Here is a 12,500-nt window from a genome sequence, read left to right on the forward strand (position 1 = left end):
CCACTGTACATCGCTATGCCTGCCGCCCTTCGGTAGAGATTCAACTCTTGGACAGGGGACTGGTAACTGCTGTGCAACGGCGGCTGTCATCATCTGTCGGGCCTTAATCAATCGCGCCCACAGAAGTATGTGCAGGTGCCCGCTCACGCGTGCTACTAAAATGTCATTAACTACCTTAGTCAGACTACTGAAATTTAAGAACTATCATGGTCCAAACTTACAGTAATTATGTAAGTCGCGACAGTTTTGGGAAACAGTCGTAACTTACATGTTGGTTAGTTGAACGATGCATCCTGTTAGTAAAAGCTAACCTCCCGTGGTTATGCGGAAACGCACCCCAGATCAGCTTGTAGGCCATTAGCAATCTGTTTATTTTATTTTATGAAGCCTACACAGTAGATCACATGCCACATTTTCACTTTTCAATAGACAGATGCAATAGCCATTGGTCAAGTATTGGTATAAAGCAATTAAGATAGTACCCTATACAAAAAAAGTACTTCATACTATCATAAAAATTCGTTAAAAAAGAAATAGCATTTTGCAACTTGACAAAACACTGGATTAAATATCGTAGGCACAGGAGAAAACTTGTACATCCATTGGCCCGTGGGGAGATCACATGCCAGTTGCCTCCCCTTCAGTATGACTTGTTCTGGCTGTGAGCTTGTTTTAAGCCAAAAAAAAACTCTATTGCAGATATCAATGCGTCTTTGTTCATGGGTTTGGCCTCACAGCAGAGGCTTAGACAACTATGACCCACGCTTTGGTTTCGTAATTTGCACTACTTATTGACTGCAATGTAGTCAATTGACTGCTTGACAGGTTATTTTTATTTTTCTGTACAATAAACAAATACATCTGCTTTATGCCGCAGAATTACGCACTTGGCCAGCCTATAGAATGGGCATATTTTGGAGATAATAGAGAATGTACGCACGCAAGAATCTGTAGGCTATTTGTGGCTGGTTACCAGCAAACAATGTTTAATGCATTAACTCAAGACGTTTCACCAAAAGCCAGATTTTCATGAACTGGTTTATTGTCACAAAGCACACAATCCAGCATATATACACAGTAGTGGGGTTGTGTCAGAACCGAAAAAAAAGAGGCAGAACTTCCTCGAACAGTAGCCTATATTCCCGGTCCCGCCCCTCTCACCAGGCTGCCAACCATGGGTTATGCATAGCACGGGCACTCCCTGATTGACAGCCGGTCGCTACAATACAAACAGAAAGGATGCAGCAGGCAGCAAATGTAGAAGAATCATTTCAAGTGGAAGAACAAAATGCTGAATGAAGCCCAAAGATATGAAGGCATATCTGGCAAGTTGTTATTTTTGAAGGCGTAAATGGTTGGGCTATAGGCCTAGTTTGCAAGAAGGAGACATAAAGCGTGAGCATTGCCACACTATCCACAGCTGTGGTGAAGGGGGGTAGGAGGATTACTGTTAAGCGCCAGGATTTATATAAAATTCTTCAACAGAAGGCCTGCCTCGAATGCAGGCTTGCCCAAAAAAAGGCCTGTGGTTTGCGCAGCCTACAGTAAGTAGGTCTTAGTGAGTTAGGAGTCCTCTAGACTTCTTTAAGCTGTCTCAGAGGAGGAAAGTTGCATTGGTTGGGGGCAGGGATTAACAATTCATAGACCCTTGGGAACAAATGTCTGATGGCCCCTGCCCCCCCAGCCCGGCGGAATCGAGCGGTCAGTTAATAGGCCCATTTAAGGCACGAAGCGATCTGTGAGGCCAAGCCTCACCAAGTAGCCGCTTGTTTACAACTAACATTACATTTAATTAAACTGCTTATAGGCTATGCCAAAATAGTTTCAACATTTTGAATATCAGTGTCGGGTGAATTAGGAAATGCCTTGTGGCTGAAAGCTGCTTTCGGGATCCCCTGTCAAGCAATAACCATACAAAAAGTTAAAACAGATGACATGATGCTGGCGTCACTGACATAATGCCAAAATAATATAGCCTAGATATTCCAATATATTCGAATACATGTGTTTATTTTAGAGGATATTGAGAACGTCATTTTTGAGAGCAATTTTGACAGCCCCTAGTCCAATGTAGGCTACGCCAATCGTCTATTAACACCTTCCACCTAACCCCGGTGAGTGGGGGGTCGCTATAATGCTTGTGAAATAGCACCATTGAGTAGCCTATCTTGAAATAGCCTTAAAATCGTTCGGTGTTGTGTGCCTTCTGGTTTCTCCACCTACTGGTTTCCTTGGCGTGCATACGCGCTTGCAGCAGTTGCTCGACATTCACAAACAAGTTATTTTAGGCGGTTTGAAGTCGCTTTTCATGCCATGAGCCCATTCGGCTACATTACAGCCACTTTCGGACAAAAGACATGTAAAAAATATATGTTTTGAAAACTAGCATTAAACTGGATTCGATCCGCCAAAAGCAACACACGCCAAGTGACTCTCTCCCATCCTGATTCCCTACTCTTTGAGCCAACTAATATGTTACGCCGAATCAATTAACTATTGTAGGCTACCATTAATTAATAACGAGGCAACACCCAGGTAACATGTTGTCCAGGCTATCTGAAACAAGGTTGCCTCTCATCTACAACAACTGGTTACCTTGGCTGCTACAGTCACAGTGCACTGTGCACAGTAGGCCTATGCTACTCTTTTGTGGTTGATCAACTAAAAATAAAAGATGTATTTGATGACGCGTTATTGTAGGCCTAGTAGACCTAAATTCTGAGGAAATTTAATGGTATGCAGAAAGATCTACATAAGCACCAGACCGCGATGTCTTCAAGGGTTGAATGAAGGGTAGTGTTAATTTCGTCCAGACGAGACAAGAGAAAATATGTTAGTCAACGACCTTTTTTTTCATGACTAAGGCGAGGCGAAGGCGAGATGGCAGTAATGTCCTGGAAACACTGACTAAGACTATCTTAAGATGCATTATTGTTGACGAAAAAAGACGGAGACTAAAATGTTTTGCATGAAATAAAAAAACTAAGATAAAATCTCTTCATTTTTTCGCCTACAAATGAGAAGACAGAATATCTAGCTATTACGTTTTCAAAATATTCGAACAAGTTCATACGCTAAAGCTTTCCTGTGGGCTAGTCACGTGCTGTTGCTGCAACCCTGTGGCTGCAACCGCGAAAACTATGGAACAAGAACACTGGAGATTTTGCCAGAGAGTTAGCTAACTACCTAAGCTTTATGCCACAATGCTAATTACCCTGAAGTTGAAGCTTCTCTCATACAAATTAACATCCCCCCAGAATGTCCATACGAAAATGTTCATCATGTAATGTCAACTATTTAACTAGTTAGACTGATGATGCAAAGTTTGCTAGCAAGAAAGCTAATATGGAAAGTTAAGCTAGCAAGTTAGCTATGGCTAAGATGGGGAGTCTGTTTGGAGAATGTGTTGTGTTTGAAGCATCGCCATCTAGCGGCGAGAAAACATTAAGAAACACTGTCATAGGCCAAAGTATTAAACTTTTTTTCGGTTTCAGGACCACTTAACTAACCCTTGCTAAAAAAAAAAAAGATTAGACCTACTTCAACAGTAGCCTATAATTAGTCTCCACAATAGGCCTACTCACTGAACCACCTTGCTTATTGTCTTTGCACTTTTGCACTTTGTGTGGATTCATACTGTATGATTTAAACTGGCAAATCTTACATAGACAGTGTTGCAGAACTGTTTTTACATACAAGTTGGTTCAATATTGCAAACAACTCATCTATATTATATTTTACCATGTCTGCTCATGGACTACTTGGGATAGCTTTCCTGACCACACGAGAAACACTGGTCTACGAATATGACAGTGGTCCAGTCAAATCTTTTACTGTCTATGGTCAAATCCCAGCCGAAGCTATAACTGTAGCTCGACTTACCTGTGCATGTAAACATACTGACTGACAAAAATCAGAATGAGTAATTAAAACAGACGAGTAGCCCTGTGGACACACAAATATTGTTGGAAAATTGAGATGTGTGAAACACTATTTGACTCAAATGGTAATCAGAAATAATTTGTTATAAAAAAAAAGACTAAAATGTGTTGACTAAAACTGACTAAGACTAAGATACCTTTAGTTTTCTTTTGACTAAAACTAGACTAAAATGACCAGACTTTTAGTTAGAACTAAAACTTGACTAACAAAAAAAATGATATTTGAATGACTAAATATGACAAAGACTAAAAGGACATTTCGTCACAAGACTAAGACTAAGACTAAATTAAAAATAGGTGACAAAATTAACACTAGAAGGAGTTTGCAAAATTAGTGTATTTTTCAAGTCAATAAACATTCTTAATTTTCGAATGTCTTTGTCAGGGAACATCTGACTTTTAAAAACCATAGGCCTGGTAGTCGCTCAGACAAGGAGTTATAAGATAAAGGCAATACCATTTGTGTCACCTAATGCAGTTCAGTGAATTACCAAGATACCATCAGAAGCCAACAATCATAAAGCACCTGTGTGTTGCGCTACAAGACTCTCTCCCCGCGCATGAAGCTGTCTCTCAGCGGTTGTAGGCTAGATTTCCGTGAGTTCTTTCTATCTGCTTTACTTTTGTGAGTTGCGACCACCTAGGCTATTTTATAGACGTTCTATGAGGTACCAGTGTTTAGCTGTGTCACAAAAAAACGATAAGCTTTGTCAGACTACTTTTAAAATGATATTCAGGGCTATATACATTTTAAACATTCGGGCTGAAGACCCGACAAAGCCTTTATGCTTAATTCTTCAGGTGGGAAGTGTCAGGAATTTTCATAACAGAGACGCTCTCATTGGTGGTTAGTATATGGAGTAGGAATTGACAGCAACATATCCAATCACATTATGAGAGATGCTGAATTTAACATAAACTCACGATGTTTGATTTTAAATTAATGTAAATTTAGCCGGACTGTAAGCTGGCACACGTGGAGTGCTCGATGTTTTCAGTGGGTGCCGAGAGACGGAGCATCCACGGTATCGGGCGCCATGACAAAGCGTATCTCATGGGTTGCATCCATTACAAACAAACATGCAATGTGAACGTCTAGGATTGGGGAGAGAACTAAATGCTCTTCTGAATAAGCACGGTCAAGCCTTTAAATAAAAACACTCTTTAATAATCAAAAAATAAACGCTAATGAAGTAAACTTGTGACCATCAAAAAATCGCTTATCGCCTGTAACTCCATTGATACCAGGACATAACAAGAAGGCATTTGGCTGAGCAACGAGGTTAATATGCTTTATATTTTGTCTAAATGATGTCTGTCAAAGTCAAAGTCAAAGTGAAAGTCAGCTTTATTGTCAATTTCTTCACATGTTCCAGACATACAAAGAGATCGAAATTACATTTCTCACTATCCCACGGTGAAGACAAGACATATTTTACCAATTTAAGTCCACAGACAAACATAACATTCAAGTAAACAAAAAGTAAGTAAATAAGTAAATAAGAGGGCACATATAATAATGAAAAATAAGAGCAGCAAAATTTGGTTGAAATTGTGCATAGACAGTCAATAAAATACTAGTGCAAAGTCAGGCCAATAAAAAAGGCTTGGGTAGTCCTGTTTGACCTAAGTAATAAAGAAAGTGGCATAGTGGTGCAAGTTATGTAAGAGCAGCAGAAGTGTTGTGTTTTCAGGACAACAACACCAAGTTGTAAAGTGTACAAGTGTTCAAGTGTGCAAGTGGAGTAGTGCAGGCCCATTGTGGGTTCAATGTCCAGGATGTTATGTAGCTGAGGGTGGAGGGGGGGAGAGGAGAGAGTTCAGCATCCTTACAGCTTGGTGTATGAAGCTGTTGGTGAGTCTGGTAGTGCGGGGAGGCGCAGGCTTCTGTAAATCTTCCCAGAGGGCAGTAGATCAAACAGATTGTGAGCGGGTGACTTGCATCACTCACAATTTTGGTCGCCTTCATGGGTGAGGTGGGTGGTGTAAATGTCCTTCAGGGAGGGGGAGAAGCACCAATAATCCTTCCAGCTTTGTTCACTATGCGCAGGGCTTTCCTGTTGTATTCAGTGCAGCTTCCGCCCCACACAGCGATACAGCTGGAGAGGATGCTCTCAATGGTGCCTCGGTAGAATGTGGTCATGATGGCTGGTGGAGCACTTGCTCGCCTGAGTTTCCGCAGGAAGTACAGGCGGGCTGAGCTCTCTTCGCCAGTGATGCAGTGTTGGTGGTCCAGGAGAGGTCTTCACTGATGTGCACCCCAGGGAATTTGGTGCTGCTCGCTCTCTCCACCACAGCACCGCCGATGGTCAGTGGCAGGTGTTGGGTGTGACCTCTCCGGAAGTCAACAACAATCTCTTTGGTCTTGCTGACGCTCAGCAGGAGGTTGTTGTCCCTGCACCACGCGGTCAGATGGTCGACCTCCAACCTGTATTGAGTCTCGTCCCCTTGGTGATGAGACCCACCAGAGTTGTGTCGCCAGCAAATTTCACTATGTGATTGTTGCTGTAGGTTGCAGTGCAGTCATCGTCCAGCAGGGTGAAGAGCAGCGGACTGAGCACGCAGCCTTGGGGGGCCCCTGTGCTCAGTGTGATGCTGCTTGAGGTATTGTTGCCAACACGCATTACACTTGGGGCCTCTGACAGAGGAAGTCCAGTAGCCAGTTGCAGAGGTAGGTACTGAGTCCCAGTTTGTCAAGTTTGCAGATGAGTTGTTGTGGTATTATGGTGTTGGAATGCAGAACTGAAGTCTATAAACAGCAATCTCACATATGAGTCTCTTTTTCCAGGTGGGTGAGGGCTGGGTGGAGGGCAGAGCAGATTGCATCCTCTGTAGACCGCTTGGCTCGGTATGCAAACTGGAAGGGGTCCAGGGTGGGGGTAGAATGGATTTGATGTGTGACATGACAAGCCGCCAAAGCACTTCATGATGATGGGTGTCAGTGCCACAGGGCGGTAGTCATTGAAGCAGGATGGAGCAGTTTTCTTCGGCACAGGTATGATGGTGGCAGCTTTGAAACATGATGGGGCGATGGCTTGCTTCAGGAAGTGTTAAAGATGTCTGTGAAGACATCCTTAAGCTCCCCCGCAGTCCTTCAGCCGCCACGACCTGGGATGTTGTCTGGACCTGTTGCCTTACTGGTGTTGATAGCAGCAAGTGTCCTCTTCATGCTGTCGGCAGAGAGGCACAGGGGCTGCTCATGTAGAGGGGATGGGTCTTCTGTGGGCAGGTGCTGTTTTGTGCTTCAAAGCAGCAAAGAAGCCCAGTTCAGGTTGTTGAGCAGAGGGATGTTGCTCTCACAGCTCTGTGGCGCGGGCTTGTAGTCCGTGAGGGCCTGAATGCCCTGCCATAGGCTTTGTGAGTTCCTGCTGTCTTTGAAGTGGGTGGTTATCTTTTGAGTGTATTCCTTTTTGCTTCCTTGATGCCACGGGACAGGTTGGCTCTCGCTTTTCATGCCAGCTTCATCCCCAGCTCTGTAGGCTTTGTCTCTGGCCCTCAGCAGCCTGAGGACATCCCCTGTCAGCCATGGCTTCCAGTTAGCCCGAGATGATGATGTCTTTGTGTGGGTCACATCATCGATGCACTTGGTGATGTAAGAGGTTACAGTGTCTGTATATGCTCCTCTATGTCTGTCCGGTTGTTGTAAGTGGCTGCCTGCTTAAACATTTCCCAGTCTGTTGTGTCAAAGCAGTCTTGAAGAGCATCGAGGCTCCCTCAGGCCACACTTTTACCTGCTTACGAACCGGTTTCGCTTTTGCCCTTTGTCTGTATGCGGGCATTAGCATAACAGTGATATGGTCTGAAAGTCCAATGTGGGGAGGGGGTGGCTTTGTATGCTCCTTTGTGTGTAGTGTAGACCAGGTCCAGGATGTTATCTCCTCTTGTTGGAAAATCAACATGCTGGTGTAGCTTTGGAAGTACAGTTTTGAGATCAGCATGGTTAAAATCTCCAGTGAAGATGGTGAAACCGTCTGTCGGTCTATCAACTGTCGGTCTATCAACCGCCTATCATCGCACTCGAGAAAACCAGAATGTTTCATTTGTCCCATGCGTTTCTTCGGCTGCAAACGGATTCACTGCTAACCAAATATTTCTTTATTAGGGCAGGGCAGGCATATTTCTGGATATTAAATTATTTCTAAACCAGACTGCTAAAGTCTGTAGTGAACACCCTGCTCACTTGAGACCTCTGCCGGTTGTTGCAGCGTCATTGCAGCGTCACTGGAAAAATAAAAATTAAAGTCACGTGATGCCGCGTGATACCGCGCGCAGACCGCGAGGGAAGCTGGCCAAGTCGAAGCACTGCGGCTATGAGAGACCAGCGGCGTAGCTCAGTTAGCGGCTATGAGCATTTACACCTACAGAGACCAGCAGCGTAGCTCAGTTAGCGACTATGAGCATTTACACCTACAGAGACCAGCAACGTAGCTCAGTTAGCCGCTATGAGAGACCAGCAGCGTAGCTCAGTTAGCGGCTATGAGAGACCAGCAGAGAGATCGGCTATGAGCATTTACACTAAACGTCTACACGGGGGCGACTGCTCTCTCTACAGGCACCAACTGACAGCTAGCAAGTGGGTGAGAAACCCCTGTATAACCAACTATAATCAATATATAACCAATATATAACGTATAATAACACCAACTATAACCAATATATAATGTATAATAACACCAACTATATCCAATATATAACCAATATATAACGTATAATAACACCATCTATAACAGGACTTAAATTTCACTGCAGGATTGCGGGTATTGCGCATAATTTGTTCAAGTACCGCAACTCCAGCCATCATAATGCGAGAAATTCCCGGATACACTTTTACAGCCTGTCTGATGACGTTAATCTAATCATGAAGTGGTGTGAATGCGGTGCTATTGACCGGACGGATCAACTACCGAGTTGAATTGAACATAGCCTTATGCAGACGCAGACACACACACAGAGAGAGAGAGAGAGAGAGAGAGAGAAGAACCACTTTGCGCTTATAATAGGGCTACGCGATAGTAGGCTACTTAAACAAAACTTTTACATCTGGAAAGAGCTCCTTGGTAACTATCCTGCTAGCTCAGGTCACGCCAACACTTTGATCCCAGAAAGATTGTCCCTCGCTTTTTGAACATTTATTTTATCTAATGACATAGAAAACATAATTAATTGCATCCACATATCCTTATGCACTATGCACAACTTTTATTCACTAGCGACTAGCCTAAAACCGTCAGGCTGAAGGGAGGCTAATTACTCTCCGCATTTTTTTAAAGTGACAGGCACTCAATTACACCTACTCATCACCAATGTGCACTCAATTAGACCTACACACCACATTAAAGATATGCCTAAGTGTAATAGTTTAAACATCAATATGAAGCATTCAATATACTCTATATGAATTTAAAAATATATGAAATAGAAACATATCACATAAGCCATCATTTTCAGTGTGTGTTTGTGTGTGTGTGGATAGAGAGTCAAGCAGAATCTAGATGTCCACTGTTGTGAATGATCCCACCCAGTATATTCAATATTACTGATGATCGTCAAGGTGGTGGGGGCCCCCAAATCAAACACATTTTTAGAAAAGTATCGAAATCGCAATTCTTGACTTGGTTTTAGAATCAACCCCCCCCCCCCCCCCCAATTGTGTAAATCCCTACATGAATAACCTAAGGGGAATTTCCATTTTGAAAAAAATGAATTTTAAGCCCTGTATAACCAATATATAATGTATAATAACACCATCTATAACCAATATATGATGTATAATAACACCATCTATAACCAATATATGATGTATAATAAGTCCAACTGTGCATATGTGCTGTCTCTACTCCAGCCAATCATATCCCCTCCCTCTCCCCCCCCTGCCCTCCCCCTCTCCCTCCCCTCCTTGCCCCCCTCTGCCTCCCTCCCTCCCTCCCTCCCTCCCCTCCCCCTCTCCTCACCTCCCTCCCTCCCTCCCTCCCCCTCCTCCCCTGCCTCCCCTCTCCCTCCCTCCCTCCGCCCCCGCTCCCTCCCTCCTCCCCTCCCTCTTCCCTCACCTCTGCCTCCCCCTCTCCTCTCCTCTCACTCCCCTCCTCTCCTCTTCTCGCCTCTCCTCCTCCCCTCTCCTCCTCCTCCTCTTCTCCCCCCTCCTCTCCTCCCCTCTGCTCTCCTCTCTTCTCCTCCCCTCTCCTCTGCTCCCCCCCCTCTGCTCTCCTCTCCTCTCCTCCTCCCCTCTCCTCTTCTCTCCTCTCCTCTCCTCCCCCCTCCTCCCCTCTCCTCTCCTCTCTCTCTCCTCCCTCCTCCCCTCTCCCTCTCCTCCTCCCCTCCTCTCCTCCTCCCCTCCCTCCCTCCCCTCTCCTCTCTCTCCTCCTCCCCTCTCCTCTCCTCTCCTCCCCTCCTCCCCTCTCCTCTCCTCTCCTCTCTCCTCCCTCCTCCTCTCCTCTCCTCTCCTCTCCTCTCCTCTATCCCCTCCCTCCCTCTCCTCCTCTCCTCCCTCTCCTCTCTCTCTCCTCCCCTCTCCTCCCTCCCCTCTCCTCCTCCTCCCTCCTCCTCCTCCCCTCTCCTCCTCTCTCCTCCCTCCTCCCCTCCCCTCCCCTCTCCCTCTCCTCTCCTCCTCCCCTCCCCTCTCTCCTCTCCTCTCCTCTCTCCCTCCCTCCTCTCCTCCTCCTCCTCTCCTCTCCTCCTCTCTCCTCTCCTCTCCTCCCTCCCTCCTCCCTCCTCCTCCTCCTCTCCTCCTCTCCTCTCCTCCTCTCCTCCCCTCCTCCTCTCTCCTCTCCTCTCCTCTCCTCCTCTCCTCTCTCCTCCTCCCCTCCCCTCTCTCCTCTCCTCCCTCCTCTCCTCTCCTCCCCTCTCCTCCTCTCCTCTCCTCCCTCTCCTCTCCTCTCCTCTCCTCCCTCTCCTCTCCTCCCCTCTCCTCTCTCCTCTCCTCTCCTCTCCTCTCCTCTCAGACAGTAGTGGAGATGAACGTGTGTGAGCATGTGTGTGTGAGCATGTGTGTGTGAGCAGGTGTGTGTGAGCATGTGTGAGCATGTGTGTGTGAGCAGGTGTGTGTGAGCATGTGTGCGTGAGCAGGTGTGCGTGAGCAGGTGTGCGTGAGCAGGTGTGTGTGAGCATGTGTGTGTGTGTGAGCAGGTGTGTGTGAGCATGTGTGTGTGAGCAGGTGTGTTTACCTGAGAGGTGAGGCGGGGTTAAAAGCAGATGCTGTGGCGATCTGTGGCGTTGGGAGGTTGCAGCAGTCGTCGTAGTCGTAGTAGAAGTTCTCCGAGTTGCACTCGGGGTCACACACTCCGTCGCCCTGCTTGTGCTCGGGGCAGTCGGTCCGGTGAGCGCGGCAGTCGCCTCCGTCGAAGCCTGTGGCGTGGTTGCACTCTGGGTCGCAGGCCTCGTCGCCAACCTTGCTGAGGTCGCAGTTGGCCGGGCAGGCTGACGCGGAGGCGGGGTTCTGCGTTGACCACGGCGCTCAGGTGATGGTATGCCCGGCGGAGGCCTCGTTCAGGTGCTGGTGCTGCAGGTGGATCTGGTGGTCAGTGACTGTCGGACGCCGGCCGTCGTCATCGAACCACGTTACCAGCGGTGGCCTCAACCGACCGCGGAAACTCCACTGCCGGTTGTAGTTGGTCGCAACTTTCACGTTGTCGCAGATTGTCTGACCGCACGGAGGTGGAGGCAAGGCAGTGTCCAGAGAGCTAAGCCCCTCCCCCATGGTAAGCCCCTCCTCCGAGCCCGCCCCTGTTCCCAGTCGATCAGACAGCTCCGCCTCGGGTAGACGCCCATCCTTTACCGTAAGCCAATGGCGTGTGGGCTGGTCAAAGCCCTCCCACACCACCAACTGCGACTGACTCGCTGTTCGAGCTGCGCCACTCATTGCTGTTGTCATCTCCGTTGTTGCCATGGCCACGCATGGCCCTGATGATGTCACGCTGTGAGAGGGCATACCGCCACAGGCTCAGACGCTCCACACTACCACGGTAATTATTGCTCAGAGCATTGCCCCCCAACATCAGCACCTACATACACAGATAGATAGCATTAGCATTGCCCCCCAACATCAGCACCTCGATCCCATCAATCTATTGACTAACAATCGATAGATAGATAGATAGATAGATAGAACGATAGGAAAAACGAATGTTGAACAGTGCGGAGGGAAAATTACCTTGCACTTCCGGGTCAGCGGGCTGAAGATGTCGCCCGACTGCTCACGGCTGACAGCCAGCTGAAGCGCCCGTTGCCATGAGAGCGCATGTGCTGCCAGCTGTGGTAACAGCCAGGTGTACCCACTGCCCAGGCAGGTAGGCCCGCGTTGGAGGTGATGGTGGTCATCTTGTGCGCCCGGTCCGTTTTGAGGGAGAAGAAGAGGCGTGGGTCACGGTTGCCATGGTCACTCACGGACCGGATGCCCAGCAGCCAGCCGCGGTCACTGGACGCATAGAAGCACTTATCAAAGAGACCTGGAACACACACACACACACACAGAAGCTCTTATCAAAGAGACCTGGAACACACACACACACACACACACACACACACACACAGAAGCACTTATCAAAGAGACCTAGAACACACACA

At 47.0% G+C, this 12,500-nt stretch overlaps 1 protein-coding gene across 1 annotated transcript in view; it reads right to left on the reverse strand.

The window, feature by feature from the left end:
- The window catches only part of pappab (pregnancy-associated plasma protein A, pappalysin 1b), a 146,979-nt gene that overhangs the window by 122,634 nt on the left and 11,845 nt on the right, over window positions 1-12,500 (reverse strand). Inside the window, 5 exon segments of the mRNA XM_048244582.1 lie at window positions 11,102-11,798; window positions 11,830-11,938; window positions 12,088-12,150; window positions 12,152-12,229; window positions 12,231-12,382. Coding sequence (XP_048100539.1) covers window positions 11,102-11,798; window positions 11,830-11,938; window positions 12,088-12,150; window positions 12,152-12,229; window positions 12,231-12,382 — 1,099 coding nt within the window.

The sequence above is a fragment of the Alosa alosa genome, chromosome 5, assembly GCF_017589495.1.
Source record: "Alosa alosa isolate M-15738 ecotype Scorff River chromosome 5, AALO_Geno_1.1, whole genome shotgun sequence".
NCBI lineage: Eukaryota > Metazoa > Chordata > Actinopteri > Clupeiformes > Clupeidae > Alosa > Alosa alosa.